Source organism: Protopterus annectens, chromosome 3.part1 (assembly GCF_019279795.1).
Source record: "Protopterus annectens isolate FY-2018-M chromosome 3.part1, PAN1.0, whole genome shotgun sequence".
NCBI classification, from domain to species: Eukaryota; Metazoa; Chordata; order Ceratodontiformes; family Protopteridae; genus Protopterus; species Protopterus annectens.
Window position 1 is genome coordinate 1,847,866,304 of NC_056732.1, and position 25,877 is coordinate 1,847,892,180.

Genomic DNA, 25,877 nt, shown 5'->3' on the forward strand with positions numbered 1-25,877 from the left:
TCAAGTGCAGTGCAAGCTAGCACACTTGAGTGTGTAGCAGTATTAAAGCAAATACAGTTTAAATGAAAGCAATTTATTCAAACTGTATTCTGAACTAAATTCAATTGTTGTTTTATTCAACTCTGAACAGTTAAAAAGTGCCAAAAAATATACTTATCAGCTGAGATGCACACTCACACTCAGTCAGAACACAAGGAGATTTTTTTTATGTTTTTGTTAGTAAAGTGCAAGGGGAGCAAGGAGGAGCAGAAGATAATTCAAGGTTAAGAACCAAAGTGGGTAGGCCTTCTCAAATGTTCGCTCTGTATTAGGTAGAATGAACACTAGACTGGGAGGAATGTACCAGATCAAATTTACAGTAGGGGTGGGCAACTGCAAAGCCACCAACTATAACAAACACCACAGGAACAGGGTGGGTGGAAGGGAGAAATACAGTTTCAAAAGAGATCAGAAACAAAAAACAATGTCAGCAAATATATAAAATAATTCAGTCAGGCAAAAATTAAGACAATGCAGAACTCTGAAAAGTTAAAATGCCAAGAATTATACTTATCAGCGAAATACTTCCAGATTGTTTGAGAGCACTCTTCAGTCAAAACACAAGGAGTTTCTAACAGTGTATCAGGGCAAGCATCTCCTTGATATTTATGTGCTTGCATCTGTTCTAGGTGTCCCACAATCCCTGAATGTTTATCTCTCCTAAAACTGCTCTCCAAGCAAAGTCTGACGTATGTGTGGTGACTGACTGCATTGGAGGAGGGAGGGAGAAGGGGAGACCTTGATTTAAGGATATCTGTTGTCTCTACCAAGCAATTTCTTTTCTGACAAACCCCAGTACTGGGTTCTAAAAAGATAAAGGGTGTTGATGCTAGGACTAAAGGGATTTCAGACACCTCTGTATCTTTCTCATGTGGAGTCGTGACAAAAGTATCATGAGAATCATAGATGCCATGAGACCCAAAATCCTGAGGTATTCCCTCACAGTGACTGAAATCTGAGTGGGAAAATTTCTAAATAAAGATCTATTTTTCCTGTGGAAAGAATGCTCTTTGAACTCAGATGTCTACCGGACATCCCAGGAAAACAATCCTATGTGAGGGAGTCAAAAAGTACTTCTGAATGTTCTCTTGAAATCCCAGCTTGTGCAAGAGATCTTTAAACCAAGAGAGAGATTCTGACATTTGGAAAAAGACTCTGCAAAGACAAGCAACTTGGCTCAATATTGAAAATGTGGTTACCCTGTAGCCTGCAATAAGCTATAACTGGAGGTATACACTTTGTGAACACTCTTGGTGCAGTGGATAGTCCAAAGGATAAGTAAGAGAACTGATGTGATCCAAATGCACAAGACCTTAGGAAATGCCTAAAGTCTGGATGAATAGAATTGTGATAAGCATCTTTTAAATCTAATGTTATCAGGAAACTTGAAAGGAGAAGAAAAGCCAGCAAGTTGGAAGTGACATCATTTTGAATTTTTATTTTCAAAAACATTTTTTTTAATTTTACTTTTATTTTAATATTTAGGTTTAGGAAAGAAAGAACTGTTCTCAAAGTGTTTTCTTGCTTTTGGAATAAGAACATCCTTGAATAAAAACCCTTCCCCACCATGGAAGGAGGAACTGGTTCTACCATTCCTTGGGACAGCATGTGGTGAAGAACAGGAAGAAACAAAACAGTCTGACCTGTAGGGTGCGGACTGCCCCCTTCCACTGTCATCTGTTACCACGATGAATGATTTTCTGTGCCCATTTGTCTGAAACAGTCTGTCACCAAAGAGAAAAATGGAGATTCAGACTAGGGGCCATGGTGAGAGGGGGTCACAAGGTCTCTTGAATAGATATTCAGACTTGTTGGAGTGTCCTTGGTTTTGGTTGAGACTTCTTTTTGGAATATCCTGGCCACTTCTTCTTAAACATCTATTTATCTGAATTCTGTTGAGACTGTTTTTCTGTTTTTTGCTGAAACTGAATGAGCAGAAAGAAAATCCCTTGGACAATTTGCAAGAGGGGGGCTGAAAAGTCTTCCCTGGATCAGCTTTCCCCTTTCGTCACACTTTTTGATCACCTCTACAGCAGAGGGGCCAAAGACTAAATCGCTATCCAAGGGAGAATTTAAAATCTAATTTTTAACATCATCTGGAAGGTTCTAAGAATATAGCCAACAAACCTCCTGAAAACAGTCCCATTTGCCATAGCCCTGGAAGAAGTATCAACAGTGTCATACACACCTGGCAAACAATGAGTGGTGACCTGTGCAGTAGAAGAAACCAAGTTATTTAAAGCAGATTTTTCATCACAAGAAGAAACTGTAGATAAAACATTCCTCATACTTTCACAATGTCAAAATAACCATTAACATATGAACCTGATAATTTAAAATTCTGAAATTCAAAGTTGCAGAAGTATACGCGATTTTCCCATACATAAGAATAACTTTCCCATCCTTATTAGAAAGAGTGGATTGAAATTAACTAAATGCTTGGCAGAAGAGGAGTCAATGAAAGCTGTAGCTGCTGGGTCAGGTTTGGGAATAGTGTTTAAAAATTTAAAAGACTGACGAACTTTATACATCCTATCTGCCTTTTTATGGACAACTGCCTAACTATCAGGGAAAACTGCAAGCGGTTAGACACACATCCTCTAAAGCAGACAGGACAAGAGGAATGGGTGTAGGTTCTGGAAAATCCTTCTGTAACAACTCATAGCATTTTTAAGGGACTAAGAAATTTCAGTGTTCTCCCACTGAAAATACTGGGCCATTCTGGCAATAGACTCAGAGAAAGAGGAACCCCCCCACAGTGAGAATAAGAAAGTGAGCTCTCCTCTGAGTCTTAATCAGAAATCTGAGGACAAAAGCCTGAATCCATCCCTGCACCTTCCTGTTCAGATTCAGAATCTTGAATCTCTTCAGGAAAGTAGGCATCCCTCTTTCTTTTACTGAAAACTACTTTACAAGAAGCACCAACATCCTGATTCAAACCCTGAGCCAGTTCCAGTAAACTACTCCCATTCAAAGAATGTTGAAGAGGAGTAGATAAATGCTTGCTTTTCTTTTTGACATGAAAAATGGGCCAACCATGTTATTAATGGCAGTCTCTACTTCCACATGGATGGGCACAGCATTCTGACATAACAGGAAAACCTTCTCTGTTCCCTCTCCCAGGACCAACATGAGTGGTTCTCCCTTGGCCAGCTAAGGAAAGCACAAGTTAACTGCTGATCCTCAAAAGCCTCAGAGGAGTGTACTCTTCAGCATCAGTAAAGCTCTGAAGGGCTTCACTCCCAAACGTATGTTTTAGTCAGCTCAGCTCAAGCTGCTTGACAGTTTAGGCATGTGGAAAGTGCCCATAAGCTTTGTTAGCTGGTTAGCTGGCATATCATTGGCAGGATATAACCCATATAGCTAAGGCTATTGCAGCAGTGATCAATGTGAAGAACATCAATAATTTCTTTGTTTTGCATATTATTTGTTAAACTTAAATTCTTCAATTGGTCCTTAAAATTATTCTCAAGAGTAAATACAAAATCCATTCATGTAAAGCACAATTACATAAAGCTGCAGGAATATAGTTCTGGTTTGAAAAGGACTGATATGCTTATGCAGTTTGGTTTACTACCATGACTGCATCTTAGCGGTTAAAATTGTCGCCTCACAGCAAGAGGTTCTCTGGTTCGATTCTCAGCTGGGGTGCCTTCTGTTCTGAGTCTGCATGTCCTCGCTGTGTTTGCGTAGGTTTCCTCCTGGTACTCCAGTTTCCTCCCACATTCAAAAGACATGCGTCTGGAGCATTTCTCCTCAGGCCTCTACTGAAAATAGGCTCTGTCCTATTTCCGCGGTGGTACGGCGTTAGCATTGTTACCTCACAGCAAGAGGTTCTCCAGTTCGATTCTCAACTTGGCTTGGGAGTGCCTTCTGTGTGGAGTCTGCATGTCCTCCCCGCGGTTGGGTACAGTTCGAAAGACATGCCTGTGTAAATGGGCGTTCCTTCATTGAAGGTTGGGCGTCGAGCTGGCACCTCGGCGTTTCGTAAAAAATCTACTGCCAATCATTAGCGGACTGGAGTTCCGATGTGGCGACCCCTTACTGGGAAAAAACTGAAAGACAAACAACAACAACAACTAGTCAGAATTTCCCGGTTAACAAATAATAAATAAATAAATAAAATAAAATTTAAGGAATGGTCATGTTATGCATTTAGCAAACTGCATTTATTTATTTCACAAGCATACTTTATAAATAGTGTTATTTCCCCTGGAAAAAAAAATACTGTTTGATCTTTTTCTATAGCAATACCACCCTCTCATAACAACAACTATTTGGTTTGGGGGAATATAAACAGAATCTCATCATAAATTCTTCCTAAGTGAAATCTGTTGCTCTGTGACTGATAAGAATGATGACATGTGCTTAGGGAAAAGCAGTCTCCTACGTTAAAATGCAACTATAACCATGAAGTTCAATACCTAACTAAAAACAAAAAAATTAATTGTGGGCAGCAACTTGCAGTCCCATACCTATAGATGCAACTACTCCTGCCTATGAAAAAAATAATTTATGTAACTTAAGCAAGGTGTGGAAGGGAAAAACTGTCTACAGACCAGAAAATGTCTTGCTACTGGTGACTCCCAGTCCAAATGAAGAGAAACCAGTGTAAGTATGGTGTACTATAAACATTTGATGTTAGAGCTTTCCCAACAAGGTATGTGAAGAACTGCCTATTCATAGCATTGTAAAGTGCAGTATACATGGAAAATAGGCTACATGCTAACAAGCCATATGCAGTCGCTATTTCCTGGGTCAAAGTCAATTTATTAGTTCAGTGTAAGATGATTATTCATTACATGTACTACTGTTTGCCTTGAAGAGGTTCAGAGGAGGAGAAACACAATGTTTTAAAACAGTTCTATTTAAATTAAAATAAATATTGTGAAAACAGTATTATACAGTTATCTCTGCATTTGCAATTGTGGGATTATCATCAGATGCTATAGGTTCATAGGTGTGTACTAGGCTAACGGCCCTGGACCCTATATAAGCCTAGCCCAAGTAGATTCCCTGGTATTATGCTGCCCAAAGTTAGTTTCCAGTGCCCCTGTCAAGCAAGGCCACTGAAGTGATCCCTGGGGTGAACTTCCTATTGCCCATCCACTTGTCAAGATTTCTCTTTAAGAGGGCCAGTGAAATGCTCTACTTGATGTGAATGGGAAGTTTGTTCCAGAGTATGGGAAGTCTCTGGGTTAGGAACCTGTCCCTCCAGCGTGTTCTGTTTATTGTGGTAATGAGGGTTTGGTCTCTGTAGCGTGTGGCATGGAGGGATTGGGATTTCTTTAGGTGTAGCATATCTAGCAGCTCTGGATCAGACATGGCTTTGTAGGTCAAGCACAGATCGCCCCCAAGTAGGTGATAAGAGACAGAGTATAGCTGGAGTTTTTTGAGTCTGTCTGTATAGGGCATGTGTCTAAGCCCTGAGACCCTCTTAGTGAGGTATTTTTGTGGTCTTTACAGTTATTGTAGGTGTCTAGTGAGGTGCATACCAAATGGGGCGTTGCATTCTATAATAGGTCTAATGAGGGATGAGTAGAGAGGGATTATGACCTCTTTCTTCCTGGATGAGAAACCTTTTGTAATGAGATGTGCCACATAGAAGGACTATAATAACTCAGGACCCATCTCTAACAAGATAATGCAGCAATGTGGCTGATGTAATACAGAACAATGGGTAGTATCAGTTTTATTATTATTATTGGCATACTAATCAAAAGAATAATGGCAGAGTCTACCAACACTTTTACAATTATAAACCATAAACAAAGAATAATAAAAATTACACAGACAATCTGAATGACTGGGCAAGATTATTTAACACACAGCCCTTAATTTTCAGGAAGAAGCAAACATGTTAATGACAATCTCCTAACAAGTTCACCATTTCCCCTCACACGCCATTACTATTTTACAGACAAGAAGTTACAGGTACCCCATTATTAACAATGGCACATCTGAAACCCCCTCTTACCTACAGAAATCATGTTCTCATAGTTCTGCACCATCACCTCCTTGTGCAGCTCTTTCTCTGGTTTACTCAGCATTTCCCACTCCTCTCCTGAAAACTCAACAGCAACATCATCAAAGGTTTCGGGCACCTGAAAGGATACAGAATTTGATTGCTTATTCTCAGTTTCATTGTAGGTAACAGAGTAATCTGAACAAAATTCAACAAGAATATAACCACCTGTGACCATGCAGTGCTGCACTTGTTACTTCTTTGTCTTATCATCCTATTTAATGATAGCTTCATCAAAACGTTTCTCTTTCAGGAGTGCATGAGTAACCAGGATGCCCAGTTGTGCTCATTTGCTTCGTAAGCAGTAACAGCAATATAAGATACTTGGGCATTAACGTATGAGATCAATTATATATACACAATATGTTTACTTACTGCATTCAGGATCACACAGGTCATTCTGTGCTCTGGTGATGATCCAAGTATAGATTTTCTTAACATCAAGGTCATGCAGCATTAAGACATTTACTTAGTTAAAATGATATAGAAAAACTCTGGCAAATACTTCTTTACAGTAAATATTCTGATAAATATATTTACACTATCATAGTTCATACTATCACAAAAAACTCTCCAGTCATCAACCATTTGAAATCGTGAAACAAAAAAATTGTTAGCTGTTACAGATACCTTTACTGCCTTCTGTTACTTTTAATGCTACACTCAGTACTCTGTGAACATGCCTTGACAACTGTCAGCTGTTCACTTCTCAGCCTGGCAGAGATTCTCTCCCATATATCTGAACCAGCTAGAAAAACATTTACACAGGCAATGTCATAAAGGGAGCAGCATACATCGCAGGCACTCCCATAAACAGTGATAAACAGAAGTACATGAATATGACCCCGAATGTTAAACATGACCTGTCTTGTCTTCTTCTTCTTCTTTCGGCTGCTCCCGTTAGGGGTAGCCACAGCAGATCAACTCTTTCCATTTCTTCCTGTCCTCTGCATCTTGCTCTGTCACACCAACCACCTGCATGTCCTCTCTCACCACATCCATACACCTTATCTTAGGCCTTCCTCTTTTCCTGTTACCTGGTAGCTCCATCCTTAGCATTTTTTCCCAATATACTCTGCATCCCTCCTCAACACATGTCCAAACCAACGTAATCTTGCCTCTCTGGCTTTGTCTCCAAACCTTCCAACCTGTGCTGACCCTCTAATATACTTATTCCTAATCATGTCCATCCTCAACATGACCTGTCTTGTATTGAGTGCAAAACACTGCTTCAGACTTAAATCCCTGACTCATGCAACCAGGAACCCACTTTAAGAACCCACTACCCAAACAAAGGAAGAATATATTCCTCCAAGACTGTCCTCTGCTGCCCCTCAGTTTATACAAACTACTATACTGTCATATTCAAATGTGACGTCAGGAAGTTATTTAAGCAAGCCACTTATTCCAATAGCTCATCACTACACACACACACACACACACACACACACACACACACACACACACACACAATACATTCCTGCACCTACTTTAGTCAATGTCTGCATTGTGTGTTAAATGACACATGAAACATAGTGTTACATTTGACATTCATATATTTATTTCATTCCCTGCTGCTACATCAAGCCCTTATTTCCAATCCATATGCAACAGACACTGAAAACTTATCTGATTGTGCCACTTACCTGGTATCTGTTAGCAACATTCAGCAACCAAAACCCCTACCACCAATCTGTACCATTACAAAAGACAATTAATCTGTACCACTACAACAGACAATTAATGTGTACCACTACAAAAGAATCTCCAATTCACTACCTCATTACACCTGCACCATAAGTTTACTACACCACCACCCCAACCAGCTGCACCAAGAACCTGTAGAACTGCACAGTCACGCAATCCACCTACCATCCACTCTCTGAACCTTAAACTACTATCCTCGCCTTTTACTGTTAACATATACAGAAATAATAAAAAAATTAAGCAACAGAATAGATTGTCTCTAGTAGAATTTTTTCAAACCTTATTTCTACCCTAGCTAGGCCTGAAAATATACTCTGGTTCTGTAAGAATTATTTGTGAGCAAGCTAGACAAGAAAATATGTTGGTGTTCTGTGAGACATGGTGCTGCAGCTGTGTTACAGGTTTAGATAAGAAGACACAGCTCTACATTGTTATAGACAAAAAAAATATTATGGAACACTACCTGTCCGAAGAAAAGCTGTTAAAAGCATAGGTTCATAGGTGAGCACTAGACTTTAAGCCTAGCCAATAACCAGAGGTCAGAATCAAACCCTGTATCTTACGTATAGGAGGTGAAGTCCTTAACCATTATGCCAACCACCTCCAACCCAGCCCCGACCAAACCCATCTACATAGACATTCTGCTATCGTTACCTGTACAGTTACACAAGCCACTCTACATCCCTAACATCTTCACCATGAATCTGTACTGACACTCAGGCCTCACACCCTTCCTAACATCTGTACCATGGCACCATGAATCTATACTGATACACAGGCCTCACTCCCTTCTGTACCAAGGCACCATAAATCTATACTGATACACAGGCCTCACTCCCTTCTGTACCAAGGCACCATGAATCTATACTGATACACAGGCCTCACTCCCTTCTGTACCAAGGCACCATGAATCTATAATGATACACAGGCCTTACTCCCTTCTGTACCAAGGCACCATGAATCTGTACTGATACACAGGCCTCATCCCCTTCCTACCATCTGTACCATGGCACCATGAATTTGTATTGATACACAGGCCTCACCCCTTCCTAACATCTGTACCATGGCACCATGAATCTACACTGATACACAGGTCTCACTCCCTTCTGTACCAAGGCACCATGAATCTGTACTGATACACAGGCCTCACCCCCTTCCTACCATCTGTACCATGGCACCATGAATTTGTATTGATACACAGGCCTCACCCCTTCCTAACATCTGTACCATGGCACCATGAATCTATACTGATACACAGGCATCACTCCCTTCTGTACCAAGGCACCATGAATCTGTACTGATACACATGCCTCACCCCCTTGCTACCATCTGCACCATGGTACCATTAATTTGTATTGATACACAGGCCTCACCCCTTCCTAACATCTGTACCATGGCACCATGAATCTATACTGATACACAGGCCTCACTCCCTTCTGCACCAAGGCACCATGAATCTGTACTGAAACGCAGGCCTCACCCCCTTCCTACCATCTGTACCATGGCACCATGAATTTGTATTGATACACAGGCCTTACCCCTCCCTAACATCTGTACCACAGCACCATGAATCTATACTGATACACAGGCCTCACTCCCTTCTGTACCAAGGCACCATGAATCTATAATGATACACAGGCCTTACTCCCTTCTGTACCAAGGCACCATGAATCTGTACTGATACACAGGCCTCATCCCCTTCCTACCATCTGTACCATGGCACCATGAATTTGTATTGATACACAGGCCTCACCCCTTCCTAACATCTGTACCATGGCACCATGAATCTACACTGATACATAGGCCTCATTCCCTTCTGTACCAAGGCACCATGAATCAGTACTGATACACAGGCCTCACCCCCTTCCTACCATCTGTACCATGGCACCATGAATTTGTATTGATACACAGGCCTCACCCTTTCCTAACATCTGTACCATGGCACCATGAATCTATACTGATACACAGGCCTCACTCTCTTCTGTACCAAGGCACCATGAATCTGTACTGATACACAGGCCTCACCCCCTTCCTACCATCTGTACCATGGCACCATGAATTTGTACTGATACACAGGCCTCACCCCTTCCTAACATCTGTACCATGGCACCATGAATCTATACTGATAAACAGGCCTCACTCCCTTCTGTACCAAGGCACCATGAATCTGTACTGATACACAGGCCTCACCCCCTTCCTACCATCTGTACCATGGCACCATGAATCTGTACTGATACACACGCATCACTCCCTTTCTAACATCTGTACAACGGCACCATACATTTCTACTAATACACAGGCCTCAACCCCTTCCTACCATCTGTACCATGGCACCATGAATTTGTATTGATACACAGGCCTCACCCCTTCCTAGCATCTGTACCACGGCACCATGTATCTGTACTGATACACATGCATCACTCCCTTTCTAACATCTGTACCACAGCACCATACATTTCTACTGATACACAGGCCTCTCTCCCTTCCTAACATCTGTACCATGGACCTACACTAACACATAGGCCCTCTACCACTGCTAATGTTACATAGAATTCACTCATTCCCCACCACCTGTAGCATGAACTTGCTTCTCTCATCAGTATTATTACACAAGCCTCATGACCTCTCTATAACCTGCACCACAAATCTGACTGGAACACAGACCCTCTAGCACTTGTAGTACTGTAAAGACCCCACCCCACCCCCACCACTTGTTTTATGAACCTTCACTACTACCCAGATTTACTATTACCAGCACTGTTACACTGGTCTCACTCTGCCCCTGCCTCTAAGATCATGAACATCAACTCTCTGAGTTTATAAGATCATTATTTAAAAACTGTTCCTATTTCTGAGCCTCTGTCCCCCATTACTTTTGGCTTTGCCCAGAAATTGTGCTCTAAGAGGTATGACCGATTGACAAGCCCTCTACCGATACTACCATACTGCCCCGATTACCTATATTAAGAGCCTCCTCTACTACAAAGGTTCCCCCAAATACTACCCCCTTCTTTCTCTACGCAGCTCCACCAGCATACTAGCCCGCCCACTTTTACCATGATCCTGTACTGAAACGTGTTCCTAATCTCACTACCATTTGAGCCTGTATCTTAAAATGTACTGTGAGTCCCCCTATCATGTTACCCCAGTCATCTGTATCATAAGCATGTGTGTTTTCCAAGGTCCACCACAAACTACACCCTACTACCTCTGCAATAAATTTGGAATACTACACAGTACCACCCCAACCACGTGTGCCACAAACTGTTACATATGACCCACAACCAATTTCTGTGACATCAAATTTGATATTAAGGAACTATGGATTGCCCATTTTGCTGATGACTGAAAACTTGGGGTGATTATTAAAATCCCATACTGATACTTAAATTCTCCAAGACAGACAGGACCAAACACATTCTTAGTGTATTCATCATCAGCTTACCCTAAACACCAAGAAATACAGCACAGTTTCCTTTGGTAAATCTAGCATCACTATTACGTACCACATAGATGACTGTATCAAATTTAAGTGGAATGATATCCGGGACTTGGGTATGTATGCTGATAACAGGGTCTCATTTGACCACCATCCATATGTGGTGGTCAGAAAATACTTTTACCTTATACAACTTATTCTTTGCTGTGGTATCCTATCAAAGTCCAAAGTTATAATCCCACTTTATTCATCCTACAGTGTCCCATCATTGAATATAACACACCCTTCAGCATATACCTCATCAAACTCCTAAATCAGATGACTGTATGACACTGACTAAGGGACTGGTCTACTCACAGTCCTGAACCACAAAGAAGAACGCTGATGTGACCCGTGATCAGGAACTGCAAGTTAGCACCAACTCAAAAAATGACAACAGTTTACCTAGGTTTCGTCTTTAATAACCATACTTCTTCAGAACAAACAAAGTCACATACCCTAACAAACTTTAAATACTCTTCCACTAATTACATTCAATTAACATACCCATTATCCAATAAAATATGCAAATAAGCTTGCATTCATTCTTAAGATGTATAAAATACATCAAATACACTCATATTACCACTAAATTACAAATTCATACTTAATGCATACAAAAAATACAATACTGAATAAATAAATGAAAAGGGTAAAAAATAAAAAAATGTAAGTAAAAATGTGTAATTAACAAATATTAGAACAGATACCATACTGCAAAACGTTGCTTAACAGTTTATGATTAAAAATTCAAAAACTAAGAAACAAACAACACAACAATATATATGTTAATGTAAAATGCATTCCACATTAAATCCATTTTATATATATATATGTACACCCCCATCACCCCATAATATGTTTTAGTCTTAAAATGGGAGCTAAACTTATGTTATCATTGATGCCTGGAAACACTGTGGCATCCAATCTTAACTGCCACTTCATTTCACATATGTCAAGGTGCACGTCTAAAACAGCACCTTGAACATCTTTTTAATGTGCTGTATTACACAAAATTTAAATTGATGACCAGAATTTTGTTCTATATGTCTAACTAGAGCATTGGTACTTTTCATATGTTTAATATCCAAAATATGCTCACTAATTCTTTCTTTGAAGGCTCTACAAGTCTTTCCCACATAAAAGGCTGAGCATTGAACACATTTTGCTAAATAAACAACATTCTTAGTGAAACAATCAAAATGCCCATAAATACCAATGGGCACATCCACTACTTCTATCTTGGACCCAGTTACCAAAATATGCTGACATACATTGCATCTCCCACATTTGAAATTACCCTTAACTCTATTTGACTCACTTGTATTGTAAAGGCCACTTCCACCCTTTTCAAGTAACTGTTTAAATTACCTTCCTTTTCTGTATACATTTTTTGGGGGCCTATTCAACTTACTCCATACATTGTTGTCCAATCTTAGTAACCTCCAACTGTTAAGAATAATTTCAACAATATGTTTTGCATCATAGGAGTACGTGGTAATGAAATATATTTCAGATTCTGACTTTACTGTAGTATTTTTTGTCGTGTCACTTCTCCTTTGTTTGGTTAAATTTCCAGTATAATGATTATTGTTTGTCAAACTATTCCTATTACTATTTGTAGTTAGTAACGCCATGTAATTACCTTCATTTCTTTTACGTACTACCTCATCTCCAATAGAATTACATAAGTCAATAGGATAGCCTCGTTTAACAAACATACTCTTTATGAATTCCACCTCTTTAACAAATTCTTGATCTTCACTCACCATTCTGGCTGCCCTAACCATCTGACCTTTCACAATGACCTGTTTCTGATGGCTAGGATGCCAGCTTTGGTAGTTCAAATATGAATTTGAAAAGGTGGGCTTTCTATAAATACCAGAAGTCAAACAGCTATTAACTTTGTTTACCTTTAATTGGACATCCAAATACGATAACTCTTCTGTACTAAATTCAAAGGTAAACTTCAAAAAGTGCACTGTGTTGTTTATGTATTCAATAAACATATTCATAATCTCGACACTCCCAAATCACAAAATGTCATCCAAAAAGCGGGTATAATGCCGAATATGTTGCATATATTGACTGTCAAAAACAAACTGCTGTTCCCAGAAGGACATTATATAATTGACATATATAGGGGCGCATGCAGCACCCATTGCCACCCCAGTATTTTGCTTAAAATAATAGCCTTCAAAAAATATATAGTTGTTATCTAATACAGCTTCCATTAATGTGACAAAAACATTAATACGATCCTGTTCGTACATCCCAGTTTTAACTAACTGAATTTCTAACCACTGTAGTCCAATGTCACTTGGAATCACCGAAAACAAATTACAGACATCAATGGCCAAGAGAATAGTTTGTTTACCTATCGTAATTGCTTTAAGGTTCTCCAAAAAATGCCATGAGTCCTTAGTAATGTATTCAAATTTCCTTTAATAAGGCTGTATAATTACTCTACAAAAGAAATAAGTAAGGAGCATGCACAGTTATTATCAAAAGGATTTTCATTTATCCCCGCGGTGAGGGGAAGTTTGAATGAAATCTTGATTGATTTAAAAATGTTAACCAGGAGAATGAACCTGAAGATGTTTTTTGATAATAATATTGAACAAGGAAGGTTTGCTTTGAGAAAGCCGAGTAAATTTAATCCTCCTTTAAATGGGATTGTGGCCCTTTATGAGAAAATATGTGAACTAGACAGAGAATATATGAAGAAAAGCAGGAATGTTACTGAAAATAGATTATTTAATGAGAGTAATAACTTAGATAAAGATGAGCAAGCCTTATTAAAGGAATTAATTAATGATAAAACTCTTAGGTTCATGAAACCTGACAAAGGTAGTGGTACTGTAATTATGGATAGGAATGATTATACTAATTACATGTTAAGTATGTTAAGTGATGACACTTATGAAGAGAGTAGTCTAAATCAGGTTACATAGCATACCAAAAAATTGATTTGATGATAGAGGATTTACTAATGCAAGGGCAAATTGATGAGACTGAGTATTATTATTTGAAAAATGATTTTCCAATGATAAGTAGTATTTTTGGAATTCCCAAATTACATAAAGGACTGAGCAATGTTAAATTTAGGCCTATTGTAGATGGAAAAAGAAGTAAAACTTGCTTTATTAGTAGATTTTTGGATTTTCATCTACAAAGAGGCATAAGGAAATTTGAATACATTACTAAGGACTCATGGCATTTTTTGGAGAACCTTAAAGCAATTACAATAGGTAAACAAACTAGTCTCTTGGCCATTGATGTCTGTAATTTGTTTTCGGTGATTCCAAGTGACATTGGACTACAGTGGTTAGAAATTCAGTTAGTTAAAACTGGGATGTACGAACAGGATCGTATTAATGTTTTTGTCACATTAATGGAAGCTGTATTAGATAACAACTATATATTTTTTGAAGGCTATTATTTTAAGCAAAATACTGGGGTGGCAATGGGTGCTGCATGCGCCCCTATATATGTCAATTATATAATGTCTTTCTGGGAACAGCAGTTTGTTTTTGACAGTCAATATATGCAACATATTCGGCATTATACCCGCTTTTTGGATGACATTTTGTGATTTGGGAGTGTCGAGATTATGAATATGTTTATTGAATACATAAACAACACAGTGCACTTTTTGAAGTTTACCTTTGAATTTAGTACAGAAGAGTTATCGTATTTGGATGTCTAATTAAAGGTGGACAAAGTTAATAGCTGTTTGACTTCTGGTATTTATAGAAAGCCCACCTTTTCAAATTCATATTTGAACTACCAAAGCTAGCATCCTAGCCATCAGAAAAAGGCCATTGTGAAAGGTCAGATGGTTAGGGCAGCCAGAATGGTGAGTGAAGATCAAGAATTTGTTAAAGAGGTGGAATTCATAAAGAGTATGTTTGTTAAACGAGGATATCCTATTGACTTATGTAATTCTATTGGAGATGAGGTAGTACATAAAAGAAATGAAGGTAATTACATGGCGTTACTAACTACAAATAGTAATAGGAATAGTTTGACAAACAATAATCATTATACTGGAAATTTAACCAACCAAAGGAGAAGTGACACGACAAAAAATACTACAGTAAAGTCAGAATCTGAAATATATTTCATTACCACGTACTCCTATGATGCTAAACACATTGTTGAAATTATTCTTAACAATTGGAGGTTACTAAGATTGGACAACAATGTATGGAGTAAGTTGAATAGGCCCCAAAAAAATGTATACAGAAAAGGAAGGTCATTTAAACAGTTACTTGAAAAGGGTGGAAGTGGCCTTTACGATACAAGTGAGTCAAATAGAGTTAAGGGTAATTTCTAATGTGGGAGATGCAATGTATGTCAGCATATTTTGGTAAGTGGGTCCAAGACAGAAGTAGCGGATGTGCCCATTGGTATTTATGGGCATTTTGATTGTTTCACTAAGAATGTTGTTTATTTAGCAAAATGTGTTCAATGCTCAGCCTTTTATGTGGGAAAGACGTGTAGAGCCTTCAAAGAAAGAATTAGTGAGCATATTTTGGATATTAAACATATGAAAAGTATCAATGCTCTAGTTAGACATATAGAACAAAATTCTGGTCATCAATTTAAATTTTGTGTAATACAGCACATTAAAAAAGATGTTCAAGGTGCTGTTTTAGACGTGCACCTTGACATATGTGAAATGAAGTGGCAGTTAAGATTGGATGCCACAGTGTTTCCAGGCATCAATGATAACATAAGTTTAGCTCCCATTTTAAGACTAAAACATATTATGGGGTGATGGGGGTGTACATATATATATATATATATATATATATATATATATATATATATATATATATATATATATATAAAATGGATTTAATGTGGAATGCATTTTACATTAACATATATATTGTTGTGTTGTTTGTTTCTTAGTTTCTGAATTTTTAATCATAAACTGTTAAGCAATGTTTTGCAGTATGGTATCTGTTCTAATATTTGCTAATTACACATTTTTACATACATTTTTTATTTTTTACCTTATTCATTTATTTATTCAGTATTGTATTTTTTGTATGCATTAAGTATGAATTTGTAATTTAGTGGTAATATGAGTGTATTTGATGTATTTTATACATCTTAAGAATGAATGCAAGCTTATTTGCATATTTTATTGGATAATGGGTATGTTAATTGAATGTAATTAGTGGAAGAGTATTTAAAGTTTGTTAGGGTATGTGACTTGTTTGTTCTGAAGAAGTCTGGTTATTAAAGACGAAACCTAGGTAAACTGTCATCATTTTTTGAGTTGGTGCTAACTTGCAGTTCCTGATCACAGGTCACAGCAGTGTTCTTCTTTCTGGTTCAGAAGTTTTTGTGTGTTTTTTCTACTCACAGTCCTGAGGGGTGACCCCTGCATAGCCTTCTGTGCTATGAATGCCCCAGCACTCTTTGAACTCACCTAAACAGAACTAGGGTAAAGCAAATACCCAGTCTACAGACAAACATCAGCGCCAACAAATGCCATGACAAATGCCTAACCCAATATATACCCAGTTTCTGGAATAGGCTGCCCTTATCAAGCAGAGTATGTTCCTACCAACCTTTAAAACCATTCTGGATGACACAAGTGATATGCAGAAAAATTCTGCTTAATGGGGGACGTGGTTAGACTCCTACAGTACTGGGTGAAGTAGTTGAGCTTCTTGAGTGTCTCCTTCAGCTGCATGGTTAGTACAAATCTAAGAACCAGTACACAAATCTGTACATTACACAGGTCTTCCACCAAAACACCCCCTTATCACCTGTACCATAAACTGTCCTGATAACCTGGCTGACTACTTAACTAGCTCTCTAACTCCTGTACTTGAAAACAGTACTGTTACACAGCCCAGCCTTATGGCGTTATATCCTTTTCACCTGAACCACAGACCTGTAATGTTACAGAGTTTCCTTAGTACAGGTTCATAACACCTATGCCAAGATCCTGCACAACTGTACAACTTCCTACCAAACATATGTCCTTGAACCAGTACTAATACACAGACACAAAGTAATTAGTTCCCAAGCGCCTATATGATAAATCCTCACACACAAATGTCCTATCAACTCTGCCAGGAACCTGTAGTGATAGCCAGGTTGCCCACCAACTGTTCCTTAAATTTTTAATGTCGCACAGACACTCTTATTATACTGTCTCAGTACCACCTATACCCCAAATCTGTCATGTTACACAAACACTCTTATTACACTGTCTCAGTACCACTGGTACCCCAAATCTGCAATATCACACAGCCACTCTTATTATATTGTCCCAGTACCACCTGTACCCCAAATCTGCAATATCACACACCACTCTTATTATACTTTCTCAGTACCACCTGTACCACAAATCTGCAATATCACACAGCCACTCATACTGTCTCAGTACCACCTGTACCGCAAATCTGTCATGTCACACAGCCACTATTATACCATCTTAGTACCACCTGTACCGCAAATCTGTCATGTCACACAGCCACTATTATACCATCTTAGTACCACCTGTACCCCAAATCTGTCATGTCACACAGCCACTATTATACAATCTTAGTACCACCTGTACCACAAATCTGTCATGTCACACAGCCACTCCTAATATGCTGTCTCAGTGACACCTGTACCCCAAATCTGTCATGTTACACAGCCACTCCTATTACACTGTCGCAGTACCACCTATACCACAAATCTGTTATGTCACACAGCCACACTTTTTATACTGTCTTAGGTTCATAGGTTGGTACTAGGCTATCAGCCCTAGGGCCTATACAAGCCTAGCCATAACAATTCCCTGGCTATTTCTTCCCACTGTATTTACTTCCTTGGACCCCTGTCTAGCAAGGCGACTGACGTGATCCCTGGGGTGAATTTCCTATCAGTGCCCCTATTACCATGAAGTTCTGCAGTTATACACAGGGAGTCTTACCACACTGTCTTACTACCATCTGTACGAAGGGGTTCTCCAATGTTACCCAGCCACACCTACCATACTATCTCAGATCCACCTATACCACAAATTTTTAATGTTACACAAACACTCTTGCCACACTATCTCACTATCATCTTGTCCATAAATATGTAATGTTGCACACATACTACAACCTGTATCACAATTCTGTAATGTTTTATAGACACACTAACCACGTTATCTTTCTGCTCCCTGTCCCAGGAATCTATAATGTTACACAGACACTCTTATTATTCACTCTCTCAGTGTGACACGTGCCATGAATATGTAAGGTTTCACAGACACTGTTACACACAATGTCACTACCTCCTGTACCATGATTCTGAAATGTTCCACAGGTACGATTAACACACTGTCAGTCCACTTACTGCCCCTTGTACAATGAATCTGTAATGTTAAACAGGTTCTCCTACCATGCTCAGTACCACCTACACCATGACTTGGTAATGTTACACAAGCACGTTTAACACACTGTCAGTATCACATGTACCAAGACTCTGTAATGTTACACAATGTCCACTTACTGCCCCCTGTACAATTAATCTGTAATGTTAAACAGGTTCTCCTACCATGCTATCTAAGTACCACCTACACCATGACTTGGTTATGTTACACAGACAGTCTCTCAAAACCACTTGTACCACAAATGTAATGTTATACAGGTACTCTTATTACATTATCTCACTAACACATACTAACATTACAGATTCATGGTGTATGAACTGGACCATGACTCTGAAATTTTACACATACACAATTATAACTCTATCTCAGTATCACCTGTACCATGAATATGTAATTCTACACAGGAAAACTTGGGCTCATAGGTTTGTACTATGCCAATGGCCACTAAGGCCTTTTTAAGCTTAGCCATGCATCCCAAATCTCTGACAGGTTCTGATACCCTTGATAAGTGTAAGCAAGGGTTTGAGAGATGAAACATTTTCAAGCAAGAGACTGGGAGATTAAGCATTTACAGGCTGCCTGTGTCCATTAGACACAAAGGTGCCAAACCAGGGATGAATTGTTTCCTTTTCCCCATCCAATTGTCCAAGTTACAATTGCATTGGGTTAGGGAGGAACTCTGCTTCACATGAATGGGAAGCCTGTTCCAGAGATGGGGTAGTCTCTGGAATACATACCTGTCTCTCCAGCATATCTCATTTATATCACAGACAAGGTTTAAGTCTTTAGCATGGGCAATTCTGGTGCTGTTTGTTTTGCAGATATACAGGTGGTCCATCACAGAGGGGTATAACAATACTTTGCATGCCATGCATAGATCTCTGTCACCTGTAACATGACTCTGTAATGCTACATGTGCACTCTTCCATACTCTCTCACTACCACATGTAACATGATTCTGTAATGTTACATGTGCACTCTTCCACACTCTCTCACTACCACCTGTACCATGAATCTGTAATGTTACATGTGCACTCTTCCATACTCTCTCTCTACCATCTGTACCATGACTCTGTAATGCTACATGTGCACTCTTCCATACTCTTTCATCACCACCTGTACCATGACTCTGTAATGTTACATGTGCACTCTTCCATACTCTTTCATCACCACCTGTACCATGACTCTGTAATGTTACATGTGCATCCTTCCATACTCTTTCATCACCACCTGTACCATGACTCTGTAATGCTACATGTGCACTCTTCCATACTTTCACACTACCATCTTTGCTAACCTATCCAAATCAAATCTCAATAAATTGAATAGCTGCTACAATAATATTGCCAGATTTGCCACAGGGTCAGCTTTTAGAAGCCATCACTGTGTTAACCTTCAATCATTAGGCTGGCTAGAATTACCCAACCAACTGCAATATAACAAACTAATAGTTGTTCATAAAATTCTCTACAACCCATACAGTACACCTGTACTGAAAAACATTATCACCCCCTACAGTAATCTAAAGACTCTGTTAGAACCAACAATTCAGCAGGTACATCACTATTATCCAACTATGTCGGAAAAAACTGGAACCTTCTTCTTGCGGAACTTACCAATGACCCCTCTTTATCCCAATTCAAAAAATTTCTTAAGAAATACCGACAAGAGGGGAAAACATACTAGACCTGGTAATCACCAACATGGGGACTCTATGCTCCATACCAGAGATATACCCCTCATTGGTAAGATCGGACCACAAACTAATCTCACTGGATATCCACATCCCGACCCCACCCCCAGCCCAGAAAACCACAGTGAAAAACTTCTCAAAAGCGAACTTCACACTTCTCAAAACCGAGGTGGAATCCTTCAAGGCCCCCGGGCCAGTGGAAACTACGGCCCAAATGGCAGAATCCTTTATAAATGCATTCTATGGACACCTCCAGGAATGCATGAATCATGCTATCCCAAACAAAACCAAGACCCAATCTTCCAAAGGCAGGCGTCCAGTCTGGTGGACCCCATCCATAAATAGGCTGTACAACAGAAGAAGGAAGCTACTACATGATAGAGCAAAGTCCCAAAAAGGGAAGGCATCTCTGATCAGTACTAGCAAAAAACTATGATCCCTCATAAAATCCTCCAAGGCCAGCTTCGAGAAAAAAATAGCACAGGATACTAAAGATAATCACAAGGCTTTCTTTTGTTATGTTAGGAACTTGGGAGGCAACTTCCAGATATGCTCAGAGTTAATCCAAAATGACAAAAAATACAATGAACCCACAGATATTGCTAACATCCTGGCAGACAGGTTCAGTGCAAACTTCTCCCCCCCTCCCCCCCAAAAGGGCAAATAACTATCCCAGCAGAGTACTGCCCCCCAAACATCTCAGATGCTCAGGTGAAAGCCGCCCTCTCCAAAGCAAAAAACACAGCATCAATGGGACCAGATGGTGTCCCGGGTTGTGTCCTACATGAACTACAAGAAAAACTAAACCCTCACGTAAAGCTGCTGTTCAACCTCAGCCTTACTACAGGATATGTACCCAAAGAATGGCGTACAGCAACAGTGGTCCCACTCCACAAAGGTGGTGCCTCTACGGACCCTGGAAACTATCGCCCCATAAGCCTGACTAGCCTGGTCTGCAAAGCTATGGAGAGGATCATCATGGAACTCATTAACAATGACATTGGGGACCTACAGACACTGGATCCTACCCAATTCGGCTTTGTCAAGGGCAGATCCTGCCTCTTAAACCTGGTCGATTTCTTTGAAACAGTCACCAAGGCCATAGATGAAGGAAAGGTAGTCCACACAGCCTACCTTGACCTCACAAAAGCCTTCGACACAATACCTCACTCGGGCATCATAAATAAGCTCTCCAGCTTAAATATAAACCCCTACATCACAAGATGGGTTGCAAACTGGCTCAAAGACAGAACCCACATGGTCAGGATTGCTGGAGCCATGTCAGACTCGAAACCAGTTACAAGTGGCGTCCCACAAGGCTCAGTCCTGGGACCTCTCTTATTCGGTATATATTTCTCTGAGGTACAGGCTAACACGGGAGGACTGTGGCTGACCAAGTTCGCAGATGACTGCAAACTGGGCACCATAATTGACTCTCCAGCTGATACAAGCATCCTCCAAAAGGGTCTCACAGATACGGACAACTGGTGCCAGAGCCATGGTCTGAAGCTAAACGCTAAAAAGTGTATAGTCATACCCTTAGGCAAAAACAAAGTGCCCACAAATTACCACATAGGTGGTAATCCATTAAGTACAGAAGAAGTAATTAGGGATCTGGGTACCCAAGTTGATAGTAATCTCTCCTTTGACAATCACATTGCCAAAGTGGTTAGAAGGACCCTCTATATAGCCCACCTTATCATGAAAGGATTCACATCTAGATCAAGGGAGGTCATCGTACCCCTTTATTCATCCCTCATCAGGCCCATAATAGAATACAATGCCCCATTTGGGATGTACCCAACCCGACACCTGCAGCAACTGGAAAGACCCCAAAAGTACCTCACAAAGAGGATTAAGGGACTCAAACAGATGCCATACGCTGCTCGGTTAAAGAAACTCCAGCTCTACTCAGTTGCATACCGCCTACTTAGATGCGACCTATGCCTGATGTATAAAGCTATGTCCAACCCGGAATTAATGGACATGCTTCACCTCAGTAAATACAAATCCCTTAGAGCTACGTGCTCGAGGGACTTAAACCTCAGTACAGAAATAAACAGGACATGCTGGAGGGACAGATTCATAACCCAGAGGCTCCTCTTACTCTGGAATAGAATCCCAGTCGATGTTAGGCAGAGCCCCTCACTGATCATCTTCAAGAGGAATCTTGACGAGTGGATGGGTGATCGTAGGTTTACCCCTGGGATTACTTCTGCGTCACTGCTGGACAGAGGCACAGTAATCTAACCTTAAAAAGGGCACTATAAACTCAATTCAAAGGGGGCGTAAGCCAAACAACTCTGGTTAGGCTTGTAAATGCCCTAGGACAGATAGCCTAGTATGAACCTATGAACCTAAAATGCATTGACTTTGTCCCTGTACAAACCCTGACTAACCCCTACACACAAACAGAATCTGTAAATGTGAACCTCATCACAAGATTATATCTGTGAGCCACTAACCACTTACAATTTTATTAATCTCTCTCCTACGGAAAGAATGAAAAAAAAAAAAAAGAAATTCTCTATTTTCTTTCTTAGATACAAACTAGCAACCTATCCTGTGTGTATGTGACTTACAGTTGTACCTGTCTATATATATTGTTAAAATGTGTATGTGACTTGAAATTGTTCCAGTCTATATATATTAACATGTGTATGTGACTTGAAATTGTACCTGTCTATATATATTAACATGTGTATGTGACTTAAAATTGTACCTGTCTATATATATTAACATGTGTATGTGACTTAAAATTGTACCTGTCTATATATATTGTTAAAATGTGTATGTGACTTGAAATTGTTCCTGTCTATATATATTGTTAAAATGTGTATGTGACTTGAAATTGTTCCTGTCTATATATATTGTTAAAATGTGTATGTGACTTAAAATTGTACCGGTCTATATATATTGTTAAAATGTGTATGTGACTTACAATTGTACCGGTCTATATATATTGTTAAAATGTGTATGTGACTTGAAATTGTTCCTGTCTATATATATTGTTAAAATGTGTATGTGACTTGAAATTGTTCCGGTCTATATATATTGTTAAAATGTGTATGTGACTTGAAATTGTACCGGTCTATATATATTGTTAAAATGTGTATGCGACTTACAATTGTACCTGTCTATATATATTATTAAAATGTGTATGTGACTTGAAATTGTACCGGTCTATATATATTGTTAAAATGTGTATGGGACTTAAAATTGTACCGGTCTATATATATTGTTAACATGAGTATGTGACTTGAAATTGTTCCTGTCTATAAATATTTTTAAAAATTTCAATTTTTGTAATAATTCACTGTAGTGATTTTCACTGTAATTACACTAATAATTAGCAATGCAGTAATGTACACCTGGAGCTTTTCTCCCCGGGCCTCCGCTGAAAACGGACCTGTAGCCAGTCGGACTTTCCCGGTTCACAAATGTAAAATAAAAATAAAATAAATAAATCTGCATCATGAATCTGTACTTGTTAACTCATTGCTTCCTACAAAAGTACAGTAACCAGGAAAACAGAGCTGCTGTGTATTCCATGACAGTATACCCATCTTTACAAGAAACGTCACTATACTCCCGAAATGAGTATACTCATCACTGTTTTCAACATCTAACCTATGAAGTCCTGGTAAAGGTACATACATAAAATTAAGGCATCTACAAGCTGAACTAATTTGCTAAGCATGATAGTGAAGTGGTCAGCATGGGATGTCTAACACCGAGTGTGATACAATCATGCTGGGGTGTGCATTTCAAGTAGTCGATGTTAATAAAAAATAACATTAAAACATTGTTAATGTGAAGACATTCTAAGAGATAAGAAACAGTTATGGCTATTACCTATACCTTCATAACTACATTAAATTCATAAAAGCCATGTGACCTACTGTTGAACAAATGGTGCCGTATTATACAAAACTTTAAGACTCGCATTGCTGCCACTGACACTTACCATCTAACACAAGTGGTTTGGTAGATTAATATTGTTTTGAAATATTGTGAAATTATTTTATGCATTATTTTCTTAGATTCGGCAATATCACAAAACAGCAGTATGCTGTACCATCTTGTCACACATCATTAGAAAGCTCTTGAACGAGTGAATCATTGTCCCACTCATATAATGGATCTCACTTATATACTTACAGAGATAGAATTCTTTGTTTGACCATAACACTAGTATTTTGGCAAACAAAATAACAGTTTTTCTTTCATAAATATGCAGCATAACGTCAACATCTACAGGCAGACCTTTGATACTAACACCAGTGTATAGCCCATATCTACCAAAGAGATATCATATTTTACATATATGATGTAAATCTAATGAAGCTTGTTTTCAGTAGAGGATTTCACAGAAAAGCTGTTAGGAAACAAGTGTTTGTCTGGCTTAGAAAATCAAAGGAGGAAAGGTGTTAATGAGCCTCTTACGGTTCAGGACTAAATGAGTTAAACAGGCACACTTACCTCACTATCTCAGTATCACCTGCACCATGAATCTGTAATGTTACACAGGTAGTTTTACCACACACACTGCCTCCTGTACATGAATCTATAATGTAACACAATCTCTCCTACCACCATGTCCCAGTACCACCTGTACCACGAATATGTGATTTTACACTGTTTCTGCTACATTACTATCAAATGCACTGAAGTGTTCTATAGTGCTGGACATGCATACTTACCACAGTATCACATGATCACCAGTACCACAGGGTCCTGTAACTTACAATTTGTTGAAAAGACTTTCTTTTTATTTTTGTTAACAAAGGATACCATCTTAGTAGGGACTGAGACACTTATACTGGGGTCTGTGACTCTCACAACCCCCAGATAATACATAAATGCCATATTTGTTATGACTACTTTGGGAGTTATATGTAATTATGGAGGTCACTATGTTACCTTTATTGAAAAGCCAGGATTTCTGATGAATCTCACATACTGATTGATCATTGCACCTCATTTCTTTGGGCAGTGATGCTACAACACAGATATGTACAGCAAGACATGACGCCTACTGTACTGCCCCCCTAGCTGAAGTATCACAAACGTGTTTCCCACCACATTACTTCCAAGTGCTATTATACTGACCCTTTAAACACAATACCTACCTGCCAGATGTACAATGACTCTGCAATGGTTCAGATTCGAAATGCAGCAGTGCATCATCATACTGTGAAGGGTGAGACATACATAGAAGGAAACATTTGTGTGTGTATTTCATTTCAAGATGAATTCTTGAAGGATTTTAGCCTGCTTCTGTTGGTTTGCTTCCTGCCATAAATAAAAGAATGTTGGCAAGGCAGAGCACAGAAAGTTCTGTTCTTTGTAGAATGCTCTTTTAGGGAACTCAGAAATCATACCTAATATGGAGACTTACGCAGAATTAATGCTGTATTGCTCATTTTTTTATTGCTAAGTGGTTGTTTCAGGATTGTTACAATAATGTTACATTTTAATACCTTTTCTGATTAAAAGCAAGAATCTGATATTTGGGGAGACAGGACCTTGATTTTCT

General features: G+C 39.1%; 1 protein-coding gene across 1 annotated transcript in view; it reads right to left on the minus strand.

The window, feature by feature from the left end:
- LOC122797917 (zinc finger protein 302-like) overlaps positions 1–25,877 on the minus strand; it is a 116,271-nt gene that overhangs the window by 64,063 nt on the left and 26,331 nt on the right. Inside the window, exon 2 of the mRNA XM_044066436.1 lies at positions 6,017–6,143. Coding sequence (XP_043922371.1) covers positions 6,017–6,143 — 127 coding nt within the window. The remainder of the gene's footprint in view (positions 1–6,016; positions 6,144–25,877) is intronic.